At 32.0% G+C, this 26466-nt stretch overlaps 2 protein-coding genes across 4 annotated transcripts; one reads left to right on the top strand and one right to left on the bottom strand.

Annotated features, from left to right (window-relative positions):
* Window positions 1–1371: 1371 nt before the first annotated feature.
* LOC145327716 (uncharacterized) lies at window positions 1372–6471 on the top strand. The gene is made up of 6 exons (XM_080171272.1): window positions 1372–1448; window positions 1562–1629; window positions 1990–2058; window positions 4732–4868; window positions 5411–5488; window positions 6249–6471. Exons 2-6 carry the CDS (start codon window positions 1565–1567, stop codon window positions 6344–6346), a joined length of 447 nt encoding a protein of 148 aa, XP_080027398.1. The 5' UTR covers window positions 1372–1448; window positions 1562–1564; the 3' UTR covers window positions 6347–6471.
* A 1439-nt stretch (window positions 6472–7910) lies between these two features.
* BckdhA (Branched chain keto acid dehydrogenase E1 subunit alpha) lies at window positions 7911–26464 on the bottom strand. Of its 3 annotated transcripts, XM_080171728.1 has the most exons (17): window positions 26408–26464; window positions 26079–26133; window positions 25620–25709; window positions 25087–25166; window positions 21937–22024; window positions 21278–21386; window positions 20068–20132; window positions 18693–18743; window positions 17975–18020; window positions 13978–14061; window positions 11135–11195; window positions 10626–10724; window positions 10213–10317; window positions 9650–9742; window positions 9237–9315; window positions 8778–8872; window positions 7911–8317 (listed from the first exon to the last, which is right to left on the bottom strand). In XM_080171728.1, exons 1-17 carry the CDS (start codon window positions 26449–26451, stop codon window positions 8242–8244), a joined length of 1320 nt encoding a protein of 439 aa, XP_080027854.1. In that variant the 5' UTR covers window positions 26452–26464; the 3' UTR covers window positions 7911–8241. The 3 variants fall into 3 exon arrangements, with proteins under 3 accessions (XP_080027854.1, XP_080027855.1, XP_080027856.1); XM_080171729.1 differs by lacking the exons at window positions 17975–18020; window positions 18693–18743; window positions 20068–20132 and adding exons at window positions 15711–15805; window positions 16495–16561 and having other exon boundaries at window positions 26079–26132; window positions 26407–26463; XM_080171730.1 differs by lacking the exons at window positions 17975–18020; window positions 18693–18743; window positions 20068–20132 and having other exon boundaries at window positions 26079–26132; window positions 26407–26463.
* Window positions 26465–26466: the final 2 nt, after the last annotated feature.

Genomic DNA, 26466 nt, shown 5'->3' with positions numbered 1-26466 from the left:
AAGCTATTTTTACGTTTCCCGTAGCTGAAAATAGCTTTTGCAATAGTTGGGTTATCTCTCGTACAACTTCGGAAATTAGGGAAAAAATGGGTAATCAATTGCATGTTTATCTTTTTTAGAAATCCTGTTCTCGAGATCGAACTTTTTATAAAAAATTAACAAGGCTGACAACATTCATAAAAGCGAAGCACTAAATCAGACGGAAGGACAAAGGAATGTTAACACTTGTAGAGTGTCAGAAATTTGTCCCAGGATAATGTTTAAGGAAAGGACATACTTACAATGTTAGGACTTAATTATAGGGATGTTTTGCTTAGAATATTGTGCCTTGTTATCATAGGAATCACTGTTTAAAATATATGACGAATAAGATAGATAACTGACGGAAATTTATAAATAAAGAGTAGCTTTGCTACTAAAAAGGGAGTATAAACAGTTCAATAGTAGGCAGAATAGCAAGTTAGGAAGGGAGGGGACATTGTGGTGTTTATTACACAAGTCCCCAAAGTTTTATTATAACAATTTTTTATTCGTTGGATCAACAACTTTGGGAACTTTAATTGAATTTTAATTAATGGTTTAATACTTTGGGTGTCCAAACATTTCAACCAGTCAATGTAATCTACAAAAGGGTAATTTTGTACATCATCATTGGGAATGTACACCAATTTATCGGCAACTGTCTAATATCTTCAGATCCCTGATAGTAAATATGAACAATACTCCTGAAACTTAGAAGATATCATATTTTATTATTCCCTTGACTTACAAAAAGCGTTTGATTCTGTATACTTTGCAAATACGGTATAAAAGAAAGTCAGAAAAATATATATAAATATTGATCACACAAATAAAAAACTTAGTAAATAGTTTTGCCAAAGATTTTAGTTGCTTTCCATAGATATTTTGTATAAGACGTTTTTTCATACATTTATTGCACTAAATATATGTTAACATTTCTGGTAACAGGCTAAGCGAGAAGAAACTACCAAAAATAAACTTTTATTTCAGATCAAAATGGAATTAAGGAAACCAGTCAATTTAATGAAAAATTTAAATTTTCTTTTATATATGTCTTGCTTATTATATTTCTGTTTTTTGTTCATCATTCAGGATAATCTGAATAATAATGGATATAGAATACGTGGATATTGTAAAAGATTCTCTCATACACTAATATCATATGATGTTTATTCCAGCTGGCTAATATAACGATAAACCCTATCCACCCTTTTCCCTCCTACTGGAGGATCGAACTGACCAATAAATGAGGACCATTGTAGCAACCTACATTGCCGACAAAAAATCCCATGTCATTATATCTACGTATTTTTTTTTTTATCAATTTTCTGATTAGAATTAATATATAACTTTTTTATAACTTCATTATTCCTAAAATATTAGTGAAACGAATTGGCTGTAAAATTATCAGAATTGAGTTAGCGAAGGTAAAACACAAAAGACATTAAAATAAAAAATAATTAAAGTATTATAACTTAAAAAATTATCTAACAATGGTTTTTAGAAATAAAAATATATTTTTAAAAAATATTTGTTTTAGCAAATGGTTGAGAACAATTGGAGTGAAGCGTATTCACTGGCAAAAAGAATTCATGTTCAAAATAAAAGGTAAATATTCTTTTAGTATTAAGATTTTAACTCCTCTTCTATATCCTATCAAAAAAAGAAATAATTTCATTAAGACCACACTTTGACATTTCATTTAAACATTTCATTTGTCTTATTTTCTATTATATCGACTGACAAAGTTTCTAAAAAAGACAATTTTGAAAATTGCTTAAATCAGAAAATATTCTAAAATCGAGATAACTAGGGTCGATTTCTTATGGTCACCTGTGACCTTTCCAAATAAGAGCAGACCTCTCAGCTCTGAGGCTAGCTGCAAAATTTATAATTATTTAGCAGCTAAGAAAATAATATCCTTTAAGGGATTTTTGTGGATTTCTGATTGAATTTATGTTTATTCAGGGATAATTTGATACTAGAAATTATGTCAACACTGGAAGATAAACTGGAAACTGAAGATAATAATGAGAGGTTGGTCAACTTTTTTCTTATTCGTTGGCTTAACAACTTTGGGGACTTTGATCTATTCTGATTAGTTCGTACATTAAGTAAAGTGTTCAAAGTTTTTACAGAAGTGGTAATTTAGTGTATAATAATTGGGAATGTACATCAATTTATAGCTAATAGTCTCATTCTTATCTTTTAGACCCCTGAAAATATTTACAGGCTAGGTTAGCACCAAAGTTAACAACATTTTAAAGAACTGTTTCTATTTCTGGTGAATGTACACCGGTGTCCTGGATAGGAAACAGGTTTTTTTTGAGTTACGTATGACAAGACCTATATTTCTATGACCGGGCGTGTATGACGGTTCAGCACATAACTTTCATTAAATCACAGCTGATCATTTTTGTGGATTTTTTTGAAAATTACTTTTTTACCCATATTTTCATAGTTTTTCCCCAAAAAAATCACAATATTCTCACATTTCCAGCTTAGTTATTCTATTTTCATGCAAAAAAGTATAATAGATGACAGCTATAACAAGATCAATTACCTCAATTGACTATTTGTTGGTAAAACATAGATCCTGGTTGTGATACAAGGTTCCTCTGAGGTTCCACAAAAAAGGTTAAACAAATCAGAATCAGCAATGATTTTGTAAAATTTTTTCATTGTAGTATTGACAAGTAAATCACTTCTAGACACCAGGCATATGGAGGACTGGTAAAATTATTTCATTACTGAAACCAGGGAAACTTGAAAATTAGGGTTCCAGCTACTGCCCTGTCTCACTTCTTTATCCTGCCTGCATGATTCATCCCTACCTGAATGATGCTGTTAAACTTGCAGACCAACATTAAGGCTTTCACACAGGCAGGTTCACTACCACTGCCTTACAGAGTATTAAAACCTTAATCAACAACAGCCTAAAAAATAAGAAACCAGTTATAAGAACAGTGCCAGTTGCCATTTATCTTTCTAAGGCTTTTGACATTGTAAACAATGAGGTTCTACTGCATAATATTAATGCACTAGATTTGAATGAGTACATGAAACGTTTTTATGTGAATACCTTAGAGGTAGGCAACAATTTGTTGTTATCAGAGGATCTAAATATGCATACAAATCTGCCAAACAGGCTGACCTACAAGGAGGGGTCCTATACCATATACTATTCGAACTATAAATTTCATAAATGCCAACACCTCACTCTAATTACATCTAGTTTCCTCTGTTGACAACTCCAACAGCATAGGTCCTCTTATTTATCCTTATGTCAAGGACATAAAAGCTTACTTAGCAGTTCTTAATGATTGGTTAAAAAGCCAGAATCCATTAATTTCTCCAGCCAAATCACCTACAATATTATTTACCACCTTTTTGGATGAAGCAGGCACTGTAGTCATTGTTGAAACAGTACCATAAGTCAGACATCCTTAGTTCTCAGCTGTTACATGTGACAATCTTTTCTATATTGACCATCTTGTTAAGGAGCCTAGAAACAAACTAAACCCTAACAACAAGCTCTCTCCACCAGAGGGAAAGAAAAGTAAGTCTTAGAAAATTCATAAAAAGCAATTTGCCAGTCCCTGATATTCTACTGCAGTTCCATAATTAGTAATGCCAACTGGGACAGCCTACTGTTTGCTGGAAAAGCTGCTCTGAGAACAGCCATCTACAGTCACGTCATGAACCAGGAAGCATTCATTACCAGCAATATTTTACCATGAACTGCAGTAGATCCAAACTTATTACCCAGAATAGCTAAAACCACCCTGTCCCAATACTTTCAGGTTACAATGTTTACCTGAATACCTTAAAGGCCAGAGTAAACAAGAATCTGGTGCAGTTTGTGTCTGACACTGGCAAGAATTTCACACAACCACCATCATTTGAACTGCAACCACAACCCATCAAAACCTTTAAAATCAGCAACAATACTGAACTGACTGTTTCCCATAATGATGAGCAGGAACAAACAATAACACAGGAACTATTTAGACATCAAGTCAGCAAGGAACCAGTATTGAGCAAGATAACTTGTCAATATTACGAGGAAAACTTTATACAGAATCATTGCTGATTCTGAAGCATTAAACTTCATTGGTTAAACCTCAGAGGGACATCTTATTACAGCCAGGAAATATGTTATAACAATTCATGAGGCATGCATGCGGGACTTAAAAAGTGAGTATTTTTTTGTGTTGACTACCAAAACAAACTTAAGTTTTGTTTAACTGTTTAGACATTAATTCAAATAACAACTTCAAATAACTTTTACCCAACTTCTAGACTACAAATCTTAGATTAGTTAATAGATTCTGAAAGATCTTTGGTTCAGCTGACATCTATTATACTTTTCTTTGAATAAATTTAAATTAACTAAGCTGTAAATATGAGAACATTGTGATTTTTTTGGGGAAAAACTATAAAAATCTGGGTAAAAAAGTAATTTTCAAAAAAATCCACAAAAATGATCAGCTGTGATTTAATGAAAGTTATGTGCTGAACTGTCATACACGCCCGGTCATAGAAATATAGGTCTTGTCATACGTAACTCAAAAAAAACCTGTTTCCTATCCAGGACACCAGTGTGTACTGTACATAGTGTTTAGATGACTCAAAATAAATTAACAGACCAACCAACTGATAATGGCACTTGTAGAGTATCTTTGCATCATGAAATTATCTAATTCCTAGTGATACAGATTCAAGCAGCAGCTCGAGTAGTGACAACGAATCAGAAGGCGACATCCATTTCCCGCCAAATTACAATTATGGCGGCCATCTTGGATTTCAGCCACATGGTCACGAAGTGGGCGTAGGAGATCATTCAGGTGAAAATTATTATAAATTTTTAAGTTACTAATTAATAAGTAAAAGTAATTCTTGTCCTTTCCTTTTTGATAATTAGTGATGCTTCTTTATTATGAAAATTTGTGAAAAATCAAAGAAATTATACCTAATTATTGTCCATAAAAAGGCCAAAAAAAAACAAGAATGATAAAATGTATTGAAGCAACGCTCTGACACGGGGTAGGATAAACGATTAACTCTTCTGAAAAAAGCAGAATAAGAAATATAAGTATAAACTAAATTGTAAGTTAATTTGTTGCAAAACTGCTTAATTACAGGATACTGTACATCTTTAGGACTTTATTATAGAAATGCTTCGCTTATAACAATGTACCTTGTTGTAATAGGAATCAGTATTCCAAATATCAGATGAATAGGAAACGGCAATATTTCAAATCGATAGGACAGTTCTAACATGTCTAAATTAAAGAAAAAAGCTAACCGTTCTGGTCGTACGGACGTACCGTCCCTAATTTGATATCTTGATTTGAAAAAAAAGTTATGATAATAATGAATGTTTCAGCTGAGACAGATGAAGAAGGAGAAGTTATGGACATGACAAGTTCTGAAGAATCTGATAGCCACACTGATAATTCTGAGGGTACACTTAATCACCTATATGAAGGTGATTAAAGTCCCTCCATAGATTATGACGTCATACGATAATATAACCAATGATAGGCCAGCATAAATTATACCATTGGTCAATTACAGTGTAAACTGGCCTCTTATTGGCTTTTCTATCGTATGACGTCATAATCTGTGGAGGGACTTTTAATCATCTTCCACATATACACTGAAATCTTAGCAAGTTAATCCTTATAATAAAGAAAAAGGATGTTTGTGTGTAGCTAACGATCTCGCTAACTGCTAAACCGATATGGTTCTCTTTTACCGTGAAGCTTATTATATGTTTTGGGATGTTAAATTCACTCTCCTAAGAGAAATCGCCCCTAAACAAAATTATCACCATTCAAATTCTTTCTTTACTTTTTCTTTTTAAAACTTAAATCGAAATTAGTGGGTCGACTTGCCTACTCCCCCCTCTCTCCTCAAGAACACCTAAAGATCTCTAGGGGCGTAATTCCTAGCAACTAAAAAGGTAGAACAGTCACTATAAGCGTATTGTTATTGTGTGCGTATATGTGAGTTAAAAAGAGTCGTGTACTTTGTACACAAAGGAAGTTTGTGAGAGAAATGGATATATTTATTTGTCAATTCGTTTATCATGTAGGAGGGAAATAGTTAAATTTGAAAGCTGCGAGTATCACTTTTATTATAGTACATGAAAAGTTATAAAAGCGATACTAAAAAATATAGGCAGTGTTGTCAAGAGAAAAGGTAATTAAGGTGGTGAAAAGGAAGTTCTGAAAGTTCAGACGGAACCTCAACATCAGCCTCGTCCTCAGTGTCAGCCTTGTCAGAAGTTTCAGCAGACTCGGGCATTGCGTCAGAATAGTTCTCACAAGACGAACAAAAAAACTAAAATCAAAACAAGAAATAACATTCTTCATCAAAATCTTTGTTATTCTTTTTTTCAAGAAGAAAGAGGGGGGGAGCAAGTTTCACCTTTTCTTCAGGGCTCGGCAGCCGCACATCAGCCTCAGGGAAATTGACCTTTGACAATTTTAACCCAAAAATGGCAATCTCTCTTTTAAAATAAATAAAATTTTAAAGCATCCAATCCCATTTTTAGATTTGAGGCTTTGTCGCAGCTGCCGAGCCCTGATATTTTTTTTATGTTTAGAACCTCATTTGTTACTCTTTAAATTCTTAGTAGGTACCATCTAATTACTTAGAAATTTTAAACTTTAGAGATTATTAATGCCCCCCTCCCCCAAACACACGAGATTCTACTAAGTCCTAAAGAGGTAGTTGCACGAAATGCATTTAAACTTGAATGTAGTGAACTGCATATTTTTTACTGTTAATTGGTTTAAACTACATTTACAGGGCATACATTCGAAAGAATTAAAAATTTTCTACCATTAAGATTTTAAAAATATCAAGACTTTGAAATCAGCATTCTTGTGATATATGCAATTTATATTATATAGGTGGCTTATTTTCACAAAAACAGCATGACGACTAATTTAATAACGTCAAATTGTTTGTTATCTATTGTAATACAAGATTATGTATGTTTGATGATATTCTTGTAACTTATGCTTGCAATAAATTTTTGAAATGCTCTTCATGCAACTATCCCTTTACCTACATAATCTTTCTGGTAATTCCGAAAATCTAGACTATTATTTGTGGTCCTGTGTTTGATGTCTGAATTTATCGTCCTATATTTTGTTTCTATGTAGTGTTATTGTTACATGTATTGTACCTGTTTTATAATTTTATAATCTATTATGTGTTACTACAAATAAACTAAAAAGACAATTTTCTGTGATTATCTTGAATTTTTGAAATTCCATGTGAAGATACCAAAGAATAGGTACTCCATAACTCAATTTGACATCACCCCTAGCATGGGAAAGGCAAGACCTTATAATTTTGACTTAAAAATAAATATGCATGTAATATTCCCAAGAGCCAGTGTTTCGGAGCCGGGAGCAGCAACATTTTTCGTGGAGCCGGAGCCGTATTTTTCGTTAAAAACGGCTCCGGCTCCGGATTACCTAAAAATGATTTTTTTAAAGTAATATTATAATTTGGCAACGGTCTATTTCCATATAATAAACTGAAAAACTATTGTTACTTAACAAAAAGACACACATCCTTCTACTTTTATATAGCTTTAATCAAATAAAAGCAAAATATTTTATTTTCTTTTATCAAATTCAATAATGAAAAAAAAATTAAAAATATATTAATTTTAAGGTAGGAGCCGGAGCCGAAGCTGGAGCCGGAGCCGCATCAAAATTATACGGCTCCGACACCCTGCCAAGAGCAATATGAAACTTACCTATAATAGAAATCTCCATATGTTCGGTGGTCAGACGAGATCTTAACTTACAAAGAAAACCTTAATACTTAACTTTTTATAATAGAATACTCTGTAAATATAAAAATCAGATCATGATTATGTATTTAAGTTAAAATATAACATAATAACAAAAATAATACAATACAACTAATAGCACCTAACAAAATATCACAATAATTAAATCAAATTTGAGACTTTTAACATTGGCACATTTTAATGATAAATATTTTTAAAGTATCTGATGTCTTAAGATGAATTTGTAACAAGCTCTTAAAAAAATTAACAAATAATTAGAATATAAATGAATACTATGATTAAACATGACTCCCATGATACAGTTCGTGGACAGTTCCTTTTTTGACAGGAATTAGACTAGACCTGTTCCTATTCATGGAAGCTCCTCTATCTTAAATAAATTAAGATTCAAAGTTTTGAAGAGGATATTTGTCCTTGTACATTTTGACATGAGCTTCCATTTCCTCTTGCTGGCGCCTAAAACAGTTAATAATTTAATTAGGATAAAAGTTTTATTTTAATATGTAAACATAAGTCGCTCTTGCCCCCCAGAGGCCTCTAGGCGCACTAGAGAAGAAGGGGGGGGGGAAAGAAAATAAAACAAAGGTTAATTTTTTTCAAGAACCGACTACTTTTGGGAGGTTGATGGTACTGTCCTCAAAAATGGTTATAAACCTTCTCAAGACCTTTAAGAAGCTATTTTGTAAAGGAGATCCATACCGGTTCAGCGGTTAGGAAGTGACTGGGTACAGACAAACATCCTGTCACTTTAATTTATGGATAATTTGGGGTAAAATATATAAAGTAATAATATAGAACTTCTTATTTAAGTTCTAGGAAATTGGAGATGACTACTATCGTGTTTGAAGTTTAAAGGAATATACGGACGGGCCTAGCAAAAGAATATCTTCGCTACTACTTTAAAAAAAAACATTACTTGAGGTCTTTTGGAATTTCATCATAAACTTCTGTGAACATTTCCGTCCATTTTGGTTTCAGTCTTTTCTCAGCGCGGGCAAAGGCTTGTAGCACCTAAACAATAACATATATAATATTACTTCTGTTATCAAATAAAAAAAAATATTTCTATTTTCAATAGTGTTGGTTGACTTAACCTAGCCCCAAATATATATAAAAAACTAAACACTGGCCATGTAAAGCTTCACTGAAAAGTAAATTCAAATCGTACAATCAGTTAGCGAGATCTTTTAGTACATACATACTTTTTAGCTCTTAATGATTCTAAAGATTTTTAAATTTGAAAAAAAAGAGTTGTAAAAAAATCTACGAACATTTTTAACATAAATCTTTGATATTCGTTAAACAAAGACAAGGATGTACAAAACGAGCTCAGCCTATAAATGGGAGAAAATTGCAACACCATTGTATTGTATACCTGTTTTCTAGAGTCATCCTTCCATTCTTTATCCATAGCCTCTGACCAGTAACCTTTCCTGGTGATGTAATTGTAGAATCTGAAAAAAAAACATTATTATGATACCTTTCTAATTAAAAAACTATCTGGTTATCAAGTACAACAAACTTTAGTATGTCCTCTAATATCCTTATTTGTTGCTCCCCTAAAACAGTTAAAAAACTTTCCTTGACCATAACTGTAAAGAAGAACCATGTCAGTTATGTATAAACACACAAGCAGACAGATATCCTGTTACTTTTATAAACAATAATATTAATATTTGTTTTATATACGTGTACTGAACATGTACTGGATTAAAAACTCCTAGTAATAGAATGATCTCTCTGAACTAGTTATAAGATGTGTATATGTATGTATATACTGAACTCTACCTAGTAATAGGATGATCTCTCTGGTCCCAGTATCTGACCTCATCAACAGATCTATAGGCTGAACTGTCATCTGATGTGCTGTGATGACCAATCCTGCATAGAAAAATTACTATTATGTCCATAAAAACAGAAGCTCGCCATACTGGCCTACCATTGGTCAATTAAAATCATTTGACCAAGGATAGTTTTAAATGTATACTGGCCTGCTACTGGTAATTTAGTTTGGGTATTGGCCTATTATTGGTAATTTGTATTCTATAACATCATTTATATAGGCACTGTAAAAAACTTGTGCAAAACAGCTACAGGCATAACGGATCAGTGATTACCGAAAACTACTTTATGTAATTAAGTTGAGTTGAATCTTGCTTTAAATTGTAATTATGTAAGGGAGGGGTGTTTTTTTTTCTTCCAATTATTGTACAAATTACCAACATGATCAAATTACAATTAAAGGTTTTGAGAAAGTTTATACATAGGTTTTCAATTTAAAATGAAAAACGAAGAAAACTATTTTATCTAGGGTAGGGTATTGTATTATTGTTTTTAATATATCAATGTACCTGTATGTCATAGCCTCAATGAGCACAGGTCTGTTCTCCTTGATGGCAATATCTCTGGCTGCTTTAGTGGCATTATACACTGCAAGGGCGTCGTTACCATCAACTCTAAATACAAATAATAGAGTTTAATTCTCTAAAAATAACTTGAGAGGTGAACCGTCCAATTTTAGGACATGGCTAATTTTTTTTTCTACGGGCGCTTTCTCTTGGGGGGTTGGTTTTAAACCTACCCTGAAAAAATGAGAAGTTATATTATGTAAAGCAGAACCATATCGGTTCAGCAGTTAGCGAGTTCCTTCGGTACAGACACACATAGATCCTGTTACTTTATTATAAGGATTTCACATCTATCAAAGGACAAATAAAAGTTTGGATAGCCTAGATTAACATCTATAATCATAACTTTTTCTTACCTAATAGTAGCCATGCCATAAGCTGGTCCTCTCACAGCAATACCATCTCCTCTATACTGATCTTGGACAGGAGTAGATATAGCATATCCATTATTACGACTAGAAATAAATGGTATTCAAATAGACTTTATATATTTCAACATAAACCCCACAATTTAAGTCCTAAAGTAATGAAAAGGTGGTCATGTTTTTTGCAAGTTTTCTGTAAAGTAAAGTGGACAAATGCAATGCTCTTATTAAGTCAAACTGTTCTATATTATAACTAACTGTGTATACATATAAAATGGTCATAATTAAGAACAGTTTTTTAAGTTCATTTTTCAAAATGGTTACATTTAACTTTACAGAAAATCCGCGAAAAAAGACTCCAAGGGTACCACATCTTACGGACCAGCCAAGGAGGTAAATTTTGCTTTTGAGACTAAGTCTACAACACACCCCCCCCCCCCCCCCTCTTCTTCCCCAAGCTTAGAAAGACTCACCCTTCTAAAAAAAGCTTATAAACTTACCAGAAGAAAAGAATGGGACACTCCAGGGTGGCTGCAAAGTTGAAAGCTGCATGGGCATCACCTTTACAAAAATATAAAATAAGGGGGGGGGGGGGGGAAGTTTGTACAGTTATAGGAAATGAAATTCAGTATAAAAGTTTGGGAGGGCCGTGTGGGCTTGTTTTTGTAGTTATCAACCTAATTCTTTTTGTAGGCTTTCTTATATGACTGGATGTACACATAAAACTTTGAAAATTGAATTTCGGCACTTTCCTTCTTGGGGCTTGTGGAGCACAAAAACCCCCCAAACACAAAAAATATGAGTTGTTAGCTTATTTTTAAAGTTATCAACCTGATTTTTTTTAAATAATACTTTTTTAACATAACTGAATCAACGAACCATTACAGATTTCATTTTGGGACTTTCCTTCTTGGGGCTTGTGGAGCACAAAAACCCCCCAAACACTAAAAATACGAGTTCTGAGCTTATTTTTAAAGATATCAACCTGATTTTTTTAAATAATACTTTTTTAACATAACTGAATCAACGAACCATTACAGATTTCCTTTTTGGACTTTCCTTCTTGGGGCTTGTGGAGCACAAAAACCCCCCAAACACTAAAAATACGAGTTCTGAGCTTATTTTTAAAGATATCAACCTGATTTTTTTAAATAATACTTTTTTAACATAACTGAATCAACGAACCATTACAGATTTCATTTTGGGACTTTCCTTCTTGGGGCTTGTGGAGCACAAAAACCCCTAACACACTAAAAAATGAGTTCTGAGCTTATATTTAAAGATATCAACCTGATTTTTTTTAAATAATACTTTTTTAACATAACTGAATCAACGAACCATTACAGAATTCATTTTGGGACTTTCCTTCTTGGGGCTTGTGGAGCACAAAAACCCCCCAAACACTAAAAATACGAGTTCTGAGCTTATTTTTAAAGATATCAACCTGATTTTTTTTAAATAATACTTTTTTAACATAACTGAATCAACGAACCATTACAGATTTCATTTTGGGACTTTCCTTCTTGGGGCTTGTGGAGCACAAAACCCCCCCAAACACTAAAAATACGAGTTCTGAGCTTATTTTTGAAGATATCAACCTGATTTTTTTAAATAATACTTTTTTAACATAACTGAATCAACGAACCATTACAGATTTCATTTTGAGACTTTCCTTCTTGGGGCTTGTGGAGCACAAAATCCCCCCCAAAACACTAAAAATATGAGTTCTGAGCTTATTTTTAAAGATATCAACCAGATTTTTTAAAATAATACTTTTTTAACATAACTGAATCAACGAACCATTACAGATTTCATTTTGTGACTTTCCTTCTTGGGGCTTGTGGAGCAAAAGACCACCAAAAACACTAAAAATATGCGTTCTGAGCTTATTTTTAAAGATATCAACCTGATTTTTTTTAAATAATACTTTTTTAACATAACCGAATCAACAAACCATTACAAATTTCGGTATTATCCTCTTAGAAATTTTTTTTTCAATATTGAAAAATCAGGTTGATATCTTTAAAAATAAGCTCCGAACTCATATTTTTAGTGTTTGGGGGGGTTTTGTGCTCCACAAGCCCCAAGAAGGAAAGTCCCAAAATAAAATCTGTAATGGTTTGTTTATTCAGTTATGTTAAAAAAGTATTATTTTAAAAAATCAGGTTGATATCTTTAAAAATAAGCTCAGAACTCATATTTTTAGTGTGGGGGGTCTTTTGCTCCACAAGCCCCTAGAAGAAAAGTCCCAAAATGAAATCTGTAATGGTTCGTTGATTCAGTTATGTTAAAAAAGTATTATTTAAAAAAAATCAGGTTGATATCTTTAAAAATAAGCTAAGAACGCATATTTTTAGTGTTTTTTGGGGGGGTCTTTTGCTCCACTAGCTCCTAGAAGGAAAGTCCCAAAATGAAATCTGTAATGGTTCGTTGATTCAGTTATGTTCAAAAAGTATTATTTTAAAAAAAATCAGGTTGTTATCTTTAAAAATAAGCTCAGAACTCATATTTTTTGTGTTTGGGGGGTTTTTGTGCTCCACAAGCCCCAAGAAGGAAAGTGCAGAAATTCAATTTTCAAAGTTTTATGTGTACATCCAGTCATATAAGAAAGCCTACAAAAAGAATTAGGTTGATAACTACAAAAACAAGCCCACACGGCCCTCCCAAACTTTTATACTGAATTTCATTTCCTATAACTGTACAAACTTCCCCCCCCCCCTTAGTTTTTCTTATCATTGTTAAGAGTGAGCTCCTCATAAAGTATAAATTTCAAACTTAAAGGGAGAGGTAGGTTGTGCTAAAATTACGTAAAGGTGTGAGTTTTTTTTGTCTATAGTTCTTTTCAATAAGGAATACACATATTTAGTGAATATTATTGTTCTACTAATGTTTTAACCTTTAAAACTCACAACTTTACGGAATTTTTGCACAACCTACCTCCCCCTTTTCAAAATCAGATTTCTTATGATTTTCTGGTTGCCAGATTTTAAATCTACGCATAGCCAGATTGTAGTAATCTATTTAAGATTGGGATATTCAAATTTAATTTTTGTAGCAATGAACTAAATCTACATCAGAGGTGGATTCTTAAAAAAATTTGCCACACTAATCGCTTAGTGGGGCAAAATTGTTTTCGAGAAAAATCCACCAAAATCACATTAAAAATCTACAAAAATTAAACAAAATCATAGAAGGGTTATAAACATAAGATTTTATTTAATTTTTGTAGATTTTTTATGTGATTTTGGAGGACTTTTCACGAAAACAATTTTGCCCCACTAAGCGATTAGTGGGGCAATTTTTTTTAAAGAATTAACCTCAGGATGATCAATCACCGTCTTACCTTCGCTAGCAGCACCTTCTCCAAAGTAGCAGATGACGACCAGACCATTCTGGGCGCGCTTGAACGCATACGCTGACCCAGCAGCTACAAAACAAAACTATTAGCTTGAAAATTTTAAATATGTTAGGTAATTGCTTTTAATTTGAGAAAAAATATAACTTTAAGATAGGATTCATTAGTTCCGATTTCTTGCCGCACCTTAATCGGTCGGGGGGGGCTGTAATTTTCTTATTTTTGAAGCTAGAAGAACAATTTTTTTACAGAAAATGTTTATCTTTATGTAAATTTTATATCAGAAATATCAGAAAATAAATTTCAGCGGCCGCAGCTGTACTTGGCAGCTGCCAGCCGCCGCAGTCAGCGGTCGGCGAGAAAACGGCGGCGAATCTTTATGAAATTTTAGTACGATATGTAGACATGTAAGAAAAGCTTAAGTTTAAAATTTGAAGTCTTTAAGTAAAAAATTGCGGCCACAGAAGCCTTTTAAAGATTTCTGGAGACCTGGAGGATCAGGACCTGCAGGATCATACCTGAAACGTGAAATTGACTTGAACACCTGTATTTCATATGAAAATGTACTACTAGGTAGAGGATATTGTAGTATTTTGGTAAGATAAAATGCTTTGTTTAAGTCAAAAAATATTTTTGCTCTTTACCTGGATGACCCTGCCAGGTTTGCTGGCATCCTGTGCCCGCCAGGATGGAGATATTCAAAAAATTCCAACTCTCAGCTATGTGTCATACCCATACTTAAAAAGTCACGCAGTTTGGGCTCTTTATCTTTCACACACCGAAAATGAGATAAAAAAAACGTTCAACGCCCCCCCCCCCTCCCCGACCGTTAAGAGTTAAGGATTGTAAATTAGAAGGTAAATTTTTATAAATGAGAATTAATAACAAAAGGTTCGGGGAATACAAGGAAACAGTAAAATTGTTTTATTTTAATAGTGAAACACCTATAACCCTTACCCCCTTTGATTTGTTGAGTAACTAAAGAGTAAAATAAAACAGTTTATGTATGTTTAAGTTAAGTTTAGAAATTTCAATTAAAAGGGGAAAAGTAGGGTGCTATTGGTGTTTCACTACCAACTTTTATCATCCTTAATTAACTAGGAAAATTAACATAACCTCTACTGTTTAGTGTGTTAGTATTTTTAATACAAAAAAAATAAACAAAACCTATAAATCAAAGAAAGGAGCATGCTATAAAAATAAAATAGAAATCAGTGCAGACAGAAATTCATCATAATTCATATTTGTTTATTATCATGCTTTTAAAAAAAATTTAATTGTACTATATGAAATTCTAAAGGAATTTCAAGAAAAATTCTCAAAATATGTTTTTAACTACATTTAAATTAAATAAAAACTATTGTAAGATTCTAACTAAAATTCTTATTAGCCTGTATAAATAAAAGGTTTAACAACAACATAAAATGCCAAAATCTGACCTAATTCTAGTAGTAACCTAAACAATATAACAAAAAATTATTGTCTAATTTGGTGGGGAAAAAAACCTTCATGCAAATATTTAAAAAAAAGTGTCTGAAAAAAAATCTAAGGGGGAAATGCATTGACAGGAATTGGATTCTAAAAAACAATTTTATTCAAAACATTTAAAAACTTTTTGGAATAAAAAAATCAGCAAACATCTAAGCTTTAATTCTAGCACTAAATATTTTAAGTTGTTTTTAAGAATCCTAAATCTTGTCCCTAATCAAATGTTTTTAAACCTTGTGGCATTTGCGTGGCCAGAGTACTGGAAATAGTGACAAAGTTAAGATCAACACTTCCGTAATGAATTGGCATTTGTTTGCCCTTTCCTCTGATATTTCAATCAATCAATCAAATACTTATATAATATCTAAAAGAATTATATAATACTAGCAGCTCAGACCCTATAGTAAAGGCACAATGTAGAAAAAAGGGGTTGTGGGCCAACTATCTTATTATTTTGTAGGCGTTTGGGATTTTTTAGGAGATTTTTATGTTGTGCAAATCTTACCTTTCCCCCCCCCCCCAAAAAAAAAGGTTTAAGTTTTCCAAGGACATAAATAAACTCCAATTTGAAATCCACAGGGTTTCGAGATATTTTGGTTCAACAACAGACTTACGTCCTACCTTTTTGGTACAAGGATATTTAGAATGATAAAATTGATTTGTTTTCATTATAATTTATACAGCATTTAAAAAAATAAATGATAGCAGATGAAGCTACTCACTCACTTCTTTGCATTTCTGTAAAAGATAACTTTTTACACCTGTAAACGGTGAATTCCTGTGAATTGTGATTTTTTTTTTTAATTTAAGAAAAATAGCATTAAGTATTAAAATATCTTTTTTGCTTGGATTATATTTGACAAAAACCAATCTAAGTATATCGTTCAGATGAATATAAATAATAAAAAAATGGATAATTACATTACAATAGATAGGTAAGAGATATTACTGATCCATTTGCAAGCTTATTTATATGGGAATAAATATAAATATATTGAAAATATGATGAAATTCCTGTCTGCAGAATTTCCATAACACTGGTCACAAAATTCATCCAGGGTAAACCCTCGGTACACCAAAACCCCTAAAAATACACAAATCATGTTTAATTTAAGGTCCCTTGCTAAATTACAACCAAAACACAATCTTTTTAATCCAATAAAATGTTCCTACAGACCAAAGCCACTAAAAGTATGAAGGAACCTAAAAAATTAATATAGATCTAAATAAATAATATTTTTCAACCGAATTTTATTTATTCCAGCACCTAAATCATATTAATGTACAATATCATGCTCCTTTCCTTGATAAAATATATTAATTATTAGTAAATACTTATTAATAACAGTTACTATATTGAGCATTCTCCCCGAATTTTAAAGCCTTTGAACAAGGACAACTAATGAAAAAATTAAACAAATAAAATGCTTGTTCAAAGGCTTTAAAATATATCCCAAAGAAATACAATATGACAGAAACAAGCAAAAGAATTCCACCAGTAAAATACAAACAAGGATGACAACATCCATAAGTAGCGAAGCACAAAAAATTGTGGATGGGAATACGTAGAAGTAGATTTAAAGTGTATTTATTAAAATCAAGAATAGATTTATTGGAGAAAATAAACACGAAACCTTGTTTTATTTTGTATGATGAAGACGGTTAAAGTAAATTACATACTAGATGCACATAACAATGGGGGAAAAAAATTTGAAACTGTTAATGCAAAAAAGTTTTAAAATTGGACCAAAAATACCAAAGATATGGGGAAATATGTCAAACATATAAAAATAGCCAAAAACCTGCTAAAAGGCAGTTTGGCCGCCATTGTTTCTTTTCTTAAAACACCAGAATTTTAATGTTAATATCTTTAACTGAAAAATTTTTGAAAATTGGACTATAAACACCAAAGATGTGGGTAAAAATGTGATAAATACAAAAATAGCCAAAAACCTGAAAAAAGGCAGTCTGACAGTCATTGTTGTTTTCTTCAAATGACAGGAAATTTAATTTTGATATCTTTAACTGAAAAAATTTCAAAAATCGGACCATAAACACCAAAGATATGGGGAAAAATGTGAAAAATATAAAAATAGCAAAAAACCTGCAAAAAGGCAGTCTGACCGTCATTGTTGTTTTCTTCAAATGACGGAAAATTTAATTTTGATATCTTTAACTGAAAAATTTTGAAAATCGGACCATAAACACCAAAGATATGGGGAAAATTTGGAAAATATAAAATATAGCCTAAAACCTGCTAAAAAGCAGTCCGACCGCCATTGATGTTTTATAGTTAATTGTGCTCCTTAATGATGGGAATGTTGTCAAAAAATTTCAGCTCTCTATCTTTTATAGGAGCCGAGAAAATCACGTTTCCTCCAATTCATTAATTACGGACGGACAGACGGACGGACATTGTGAATTATAGAGTAGCTTCGCTACTAAAAAAAATCCGCCAACAAGAAGTAAAAAATCCACCAAAGCAGAGCTGAAATACCTTGGGGCATTTGTGTGGCTAAGGGAGAAGAAATTGTGACAAAACTATGAGAATTTGGGTTTTAATATTATTCAAGAACTTTCTACTGTTTAAGTTAGGGTTGGCGATCCGAATCCGTCCATTTTTGAACAATTTTGGAATCCAGAATCCGAATCTGAAATCCGTTATTATAATAGCGGATTCGGAAAGTCATTTTGATCGCTGTTGGGTCTAGAAATAGGAGAAAAGCTACTGTGAAAATATAAAAAAAGCAGCTTTAGATTCTTTATATTACCCAGTAAAATTTAATCTCTTAATTTATTCTAAAAAAGGCCTTTTAAAATATTATTGCTAGAATCCGCAATCCGAAAATCCGAAATCCGTCAAAAAAATAAAAATTCGGAATCCAAGGATTAATCCGTTTAATTTTTGGGCGGATTTTTGTAAAAATCCGAATCCGGTCCAGAAATTGGTTGGATTGCCAACCCTAGTTTAAGTATCAATTGTTTTTATAAAATGCTTAGATTATGCTTGAAATTGAACTTTTCTGTAGCTGGTTTTTGCAAATGAGCACACTTAGATATTAACTTTAATGAATTATCAACATCTATTTCATGAAATCATTGGACAAAAAAATAAATTAATACTTAACTTCCTAAATTTTGAACCCATTGAAAAAGATTTATGCAATTCTATTTAAATGAGAAAGTTGTTAAATAATATGAAAATTAAAATTCCTCAAGTCATCTGAACCATAGTGTACAGGCATTTGTTTGCCTTTGCCTCCATCCTATCAAAATATTAAAATATAAAATCACAATATTCAACTTAATAAAAAAATTACAGGAATTATTTCAAAATTAAGTTAGGTACTTATTTTGTAACTAAACTTGAATAGGGCAGACAAAAGTTTGAAATAAAAACTGGAAGGAAAAGTGGAATGATCTATGATAACTGGTTATATGTATACTTTTTTCATATCAAATATATTTAGGCACGAAAAATGTATCAAAACTTGAATATTTTCTTTAAAAATTGCATCATGTTAATTAAAAAGATATTACTAAAATAAAAAAATACAGGGTGAGTCAGAAAAAACTGAGTTTTCCGATTTTCTGATACAACCAATAGGGATATGGAAAAAACAATTATAGCTTCTTGTTCTCTATAAAAATATACATTAAACTTAGAAAAGGTGTTTTTGAATATCTCTGAAAACAACAGCGCTTTTTAGAGCATAAAGATTTCAAAAAGTGTGTGTGATGACTTTTTCGTCTATTATTTTGTATTTTTTAAGTAGATTTATTTCTAATAAAATATTTCTGCCATTCTAAACAGATGACCAACCATATTCTTTATTCATTAAAGTTTTTATTCAACAGATTCTAAATATTTAACATCTTAAAAATACAATTTATTAAAATAAAATTTTCACAGTATAAATCAGATTATCAGATGATGACCTGATTTAATCTTCAAAATCCCCGCCCCCTTTGGACAAATTATGCTCATTTATAATCTGTCAAAATAACTTAATAATCAAAATAGGGTAATATTTAAAAAAAGCATTTTTATTAAATAAATTCAAACTTCAATAACTTTTTTGTTTTTAGAGATTTTTTTGTCAAACAAAAAGGTTTTATTTTCTTTATACTATAAGCTACGTTATTAAAGAAAATTCTTTTACTGAAAACGCATCACAATCAAGAAATGTGAAAAAATGACAAATCGCAGTATTCTAAAAATGCTTTTGTGAGGAGCCAAAAAGCATTTCACCTTTAAAACTCATTTAGGTACTTTTCTTAGACCTTTTTCTAAATTAATATTGAAATTCTACAATTTTTTATACAAAATAGATGAGTTATTTAAATTTTTCTTGATCAAAATTTTTCACACAAGGCATTTTTTGACACCATACACCTATCATAGAGGCCGCATTTTTAGAGATAATGAAAAACACTTTTACAAGTTTGATGTGCTTTTGTACAGAGAACAAGGACATATAACTTTTTTTTCTGTATTCCTTCTGGTTGTTTCTGAAAATCGGAAAACTCAGTTTTATTTGATTCACACTGTATAAATTAAATCTATAAAAAAAAACATGAAATATATGCCTGGCTGTTTCCATAACACTGATTCATAAACTGGTCCAAAGAAAATCCTCTGTGCATAAGCACACCTGATAATAACATTAGTCTTTACATAAAAGTAACAATATCTGTCTGTCCGTCTTTGTGTACCGAACTATATTGCTAACCGCTCAGCCGATATGGTTCTTCTTCACAATGTACTTCTCACATGTTCAGAGAAGGTTTATAACGTTTTGGGAGGGCACCATTACCCCCAAGAAAAATAGACCCTTAAAAAAGCAAATTCCACATATATTTTTTCTTTTTCCTTCTTAAAATCTAAAACTGAAGGAATTGCTTCTCTCCTACCCCCAAACTCAAGTGCCCCTAGAGTTTTGACTTTTGAAGGTTTTAAAAGTTAAATTTTTTATAAAAATGGACTTGAAAAACTTAAAAGGGGCATTTGCACATGACAAAACAGAGTTACCAAATTATAATTTCTAAAAAATCTGTTTATTTATCTAGTCCGCAGCCGTTTTTTAACGAAAATTATGGTTTGAGCTCCGGCTTCAGCAAAATATGGCGGCTCCACGGCTCCCGGCTCCGCAACACTGGTTATTGATGTAAGTTTATCTTCGTATTACCTTACAGACAACCAACCTTTTATTTGCAAGACATATTTCTGAATATCAAAACTTAATATGTGCCTGTTTCGGGACCAGGGTATTCCCATACACTGCATAAAGTGACACACAGACATTTTCATAGGCTGTTATATTTCAATGTCTTAAGTTTAACCGAGAATTGTTAATCAAAATTTGAGCTTCTGTAAATATAAATTATACATACATACAAACATAGTTCCTACAAGGTTTCAAATAAAAGTATTATCATGTAACTTCCATTTTCTCGAACAGATCGATTGTCTACTCGTTTACTAAGCCATATTGTTTTATGAAATAAAAATGTAATTGAAGACATAACTCGAAATAATCAGGGGTTAGGGTTTAGGGATGCGACAATGGGTGATAAATAAAAGTTAACAAAATTATCCCTGGTGTATATTTAAAGTTCAGACATATTTTTACATTGTATAATCCAATTAAGGTTTAATTTTTTCCCCCAATATTTTTAACTGGGGAATGGTAGACCGACTTTGTAAACTTTGGGGGGAAAGTATATTGTTCCCTTCCCTTCAAGGAAATGATATGCTTTACATTCATTCAATTAATACTGTAATAATCAAAATTCCTACCAGCTTCTCTGTACTGTCCATAGACCAGATCTTTAGGTTGTAGAGCAGCTGCGCTCCCAATATGAGTGGCCTCCTCTCCGTAGTTTGTCATGTAGAAAGAGATTCTGCCCTAAAATTACAAATAAGTAAGATGCAGGGATCTAAAAAGGGATAAGACAATAGCCGATAAATTGATGTACATCCCCATTGATGACACAAAAAATTAACCCTTCTGTTGAATAAAATAAGTGGTTAAAACTTTTGGACAGACAACTTAATGAACCAACCAATCAAAATTCAATGAAATTCTCCAAAGTTGTAAAGTCAACGAATAAAAAAACGTCATCATATAAATTTGGGGACTAGTGCAATTAACAGCTCAATGTCCGGTCCCCTTTCCTTCCACCCTGGTAAGCTTTATAAATTTTCATATTTTGTCATAATTGACTTATTACAGATTATTTCCATTTAGGATGTTAGACTACAACATTTACCCATCCCCCCCTTAATAGAACTGCATAATCTCTGGAGGGTAATTAGTAGTGACCCTTTATGGCTAAGGCATTCCTCACCATCCTTAGCAAGCAGTTAAGCTGGTTTTTAATTTTAACGATTTTAGTTATGGCTCGGTTAGTGGCACATAATCGAACCTGTAACCTCTGCAGCAACGAGAAAATTACCTGTCTTTGAGATTCATAAAGAATTTTGTCCATCGTGTTGAGCAGTGTCATAGATTTGTACCATTTTATCAACTCTTCTTCAGATAAACTAAATATATAGTTTGTAGATTCAATGTCTTTATTATTGCTAGGCTTCGATCAAGTAACATCAAGGTTTAACATTCTATGATAAGAGTTACTGAAAAGGTATTTTTATTCAGGAAGGGAGGGGACATTGGGCTGTTTATTACACTAGTACTTAAAGTTTTCCTTTTCGTTTGCTTAACTTTTTTTGGACTTTTATAGAATTTTGATTGGTTGGTTTATAAGGTTGAGTGTTCAAACGTTTCAAACACAAATTGTAATTTACATAAGGGATAATTTTGTTTATCATCATTTGGAGTGTACATCGATTTATCGACCATTGTCTTATCCCTTTCGATCCCTTATTTTTATTTTACATAAACCAAAAATTTACAGTTGAAGAAATCTAAAATATAAAAATGTGTAAAGATAATTTTTCTTATTAAAAATGAAATGAGTATTTAGCTTCTTTTCAGACCTACAGGAAGTTTCAATATGCAGGGCGACCACTCCAAAACAAAAAAAATATAGTATTTTTATAGTATATTTTTTTAATCCATATAGTATATATAGTATATTTTTTTCAACTCATATAGTATGATATAGTATCGGACTTTGAATTATTTAGTAATACATAGTATATACAATATACATCATCAATAAAAACTTAAAGCAAAGCTGTTATCAAAGCAAATTAACATATAAGGGGGGGGGGGGGGTTGCTACTTTCGCTTACACTGTGATTATTAGGCTAGGTATTAATGTGAGACTATAGGTTTTTTGAGATAAGAGTTTACTTTTGGGTAGTATTTCACGCATATTTAATCATTTTTGGATAGGTCTCCAGGTTCAGGTGCTGCAGGCTAGCTGAAAGATGGTTTCTGGACAAGTAAAAAAAAAATTTAGTTTGAAGAGTTAGAGATCAACTTATTAAATAGAATATGCATCTTTTTAGATTTTATTAACATATCTGAAGAAAAAACTAAAATAGGTCTCCAAGTTCTGGTCTTGAAGACCTCCAGGTCCACTCTGGACAGGTTATAAATCAATTTTTTAATTTGAAGAGTTAGAGGTCAACTTATAAAGCAGAATATGCATCTTTTTGGATGTTATTAACACTAATGAAGAAAAAATTAAAATCGACCTTCAAGTTCTGGTCCTGCAGGCTTCAGGTCCACTCTGGACAGGTAAAATTCAAATTTCTTGTTTGAAGAGTTAGAGGTCAACTTTTTAAACAATGTATGCATCTTTTTGGATATTTTTTACATATTTGAGGAAAAAATGACATTTAGCCTCCAGGTTCAGGCGCTGCAGACCCTCAGGTGGACTTTGGACAGGTAAAAATCAAACTTCTTATTTGAACAGTTAATGGTATATTTGTTAGACAAAATGAGCTTATATATGAATGTTATTTATATATTTTAAGGAAAAAAAATTGGCCGCCAGGTTTAGGTGCTGCAGGCCTCCAGGTGGACTATGGACAGGTATAAAACAATTTTTTTTTATTTTAGTTAGAGGTTAGTTTATTAAACAACATAGGCATCTTTTTAGATGCTATTTATGTGTTTAAAGAAAAACTAACAATTGACCTCCAGGTTAAGGTGCTGCAGGCCCCTAGGTGGACTCCAGTCAGGTAAAAATCAAAATTTTCTATTTATAGAGTTAGAGGTTAGTTTTCAAAACACCATAAGCATCTTTTTAGACGTTATTTACATATCTGAAGAAAAAAAACAATTGCTGTTCAGGTTCAGGTGCTGCAGGCCTCCATGTAGACCCTAGACTCCAGAGAAGACATGGAGGCCTACAGGACCTGAACTTGCTGGCCGATTTTAATTCAGATATGTTAATAACATCCAAATAGATGCAAATTCTGACCTCTTAACTCTTCAAATAAGAAATTTGAATCTTTTACCTGTCCTGAGTGAACCTGAACTTGGAGCCCGATATGTTTATATTATCCAAATAAATGCATATTCTGTTATATAAATTGACCTCTAACTCATCATATAAGAAATTTGATTGTTTACCTGTCCAGAGTGGACCTGGAGGCCTGCAGGACCTGAACTTGGAGGTCGATTTTAATCTTTTCTTCAAAATTGTTAATAACATCCAAAAAGGTGCATACTTTGTTTAATAATTTGATCTTTAACTGCTAAAATAAGAAATTTGTTTTTTGACCTGTCCATAGTGGACCAGGAGGCCTGCAGGACCAGAACTTGGAGGCCTATTTTAATTTTTTCTTCAGATATGTTAATAAAATCTAAAAAGGTGCATATTTTGTTTAATAAGTTGATCTTTAACTCTCTAAACATAATTTTAAATTTTTTTACCTGTCCAGAAACCACCTTACAGCCTGCAGCACCTGAACCTGGAGACCTATCCAAAAATTAATTAATATAAGTGAACTACTACCCAAAAGTAAACCTTTATCCCAAATAACCTATGGTCTCACAATAACACCTAGCCTAATAATCATGGAGTAAGTGAAAGTGGCAAAACTTCCCCCTCCCTCTTAAGTTAATTCTATGATGAAAAATAACAGATATTTAGATCATAATCACAAACAATAAAATATTTTAAGGGATTTTCTTCATCTCTTTCTTACTGTAGAGCTTTATGCATTTTTGTCGTATCACAGTATCTTTTGATAGGTTATTGAAGGTTAGGTTAGGTAAGTTAAAGGTTAATTGTTGCCCCGCAGGGCTAGAGCCACCGCAGGGGCTAGAAATAGGAGAAAATCTGTGAAAATAAGACAAAACGCACCTTAAGAGGCGATGTCACAAAACTGACAATATTAGCTTTTTGTTTGTTTTATAAATAAAATATTATATAGTATATATATAGTAAATATATAGTAAATTTTGGTCAAATAAAGGTAATATTATATAGTATATATAGTAAATTTTGGTCATATAGTATGATATAGTATCCAAATTCATCCTATATAGTATAAATAGTATATATAGTATGCAGTGGTCGCCCTGAATATGAACCAATTGGTATAAGCGGTCAAAGATTTGTTTCATTTCATCTTAAAGACTTACTAAGTACATGTTTTAATTAAGGATAATATTATTGAGTGCTTACTTTGGATCATGAGATTGATCAAATACAACTCCACTCCTGTCCATAACTCTGTAGATAGGTATACCATTGTAAACATCAGGCTGTAATAAAAATAAACAGTTACAATTACATGAAAACCTTTAACTTTTAGGATAATCATCTTAGCCACATAAAAACTGCTACTCTATAATTCCCTTTGTCCGGCGGTCTGTAGCGCTAAGGGGGAAATGTGACTTTCTCGTCTGTTATTGAAAACAAATAGTTTAAATTTTCAGTGAAAACTCCCGACATTTGCGCATTTATTCTATACATTGATTTGTTCGTCTGTCTGTATATGTCGGTCGGTCATGTTATTAAAGACAGAAGCCCTTTCTTTTTAAGGTTAAGTGGATTTCTTTTAGTTTTTGCCTATCATCTCTCTTTCTTTTCTTTGTTAAGATAACTGAACATCTGCTCTTTGACTTACTTTGTCCATCTGATTTTTTGGTGCTTCGATAATTATAATTGATGTCATCCTTGTTTCCTTTTATAAACAGAAACTGAATCTGTATTACCTGTAGAAATTCTAATTTCTGTGTGTATTCTGCTTTAGCTCCAGGGAACTGGGCGAGTGTTTCTTTTTCACCCTCAGAGTGTTGGTGTCTCTGGAATACCAATGGAATTAAAAGTCATTTGGAAAATGAGCAAAAATAGAGTTGCGAAGTTTTGAAGAAACGTAGGGGATTTTTTTGCATTTTGTCGTAACAGTAGATCATTTGGGTCAATTTCCTTTTATGTATTTTACACTTTTAACTTTCAAAACATGTCACAACTCGACAACAACAAAAATGAATGGGGAATGAGGTTCTTTGTCAAAACTTAAAGAGATGTATTTTTCTCTTAGCAGAACGTTGAAGCCCATGCAAAAAAACCTTTCCTTTCTATGGCTTTATCTAATACCTATAGTTAAAACACTAGGTATTGATTAATGATTATATAAACATAGAATTTTAATGATTGAGATGAATACTTACTTTAGTTTGAAAAAATGTGGTTGCAGTCTGCTGATTTGCTCTTACAATAGTTCTGTTTACATAAAGTTATTCTTCTTTCAATATAAACATTAAGCACATGCATTAAAAGAGCTTTGCCTTTCATCCTATACCAATATGAAATAAATTAGAAAAAATCAAGAAACCTACACGTGATTTTCAGCTGTCGTTGGGGGGCAACAGTTATTAGAATTAACGACCTTTTCATCTGCCCCCAAAATATTATTTTATATCTATTTTGCGTGTTGGCTATACCTTATTCCTGTCATAATATTATACCCATTCAAGCTAAAAGAAGACATAATTTCCTAGAGCAAACATTTCTAGCAACTTGCCTTAACACACTTAGAGCCATTGTCTAATATCTGGA

Source organism: Acartia tonsa, chromosome 9 (assembly GCF_053477335.1).
Source record: "Acartia tonsa isolate MP-2025a chromosome 9, ASM5347733v1, whole genome shotgun sequence".
Classification (NCBI taxonomy): Eukaryota; Metazoa; Arthropoda; class Copepoda; order Calanoida; family Acartiidae; genus Acartia; species Acartia tonsa.
Note: the sequence above shows the minus strand (reverse complement) of the source record. Positions and strands in the feature narration are given on the sequence as shown.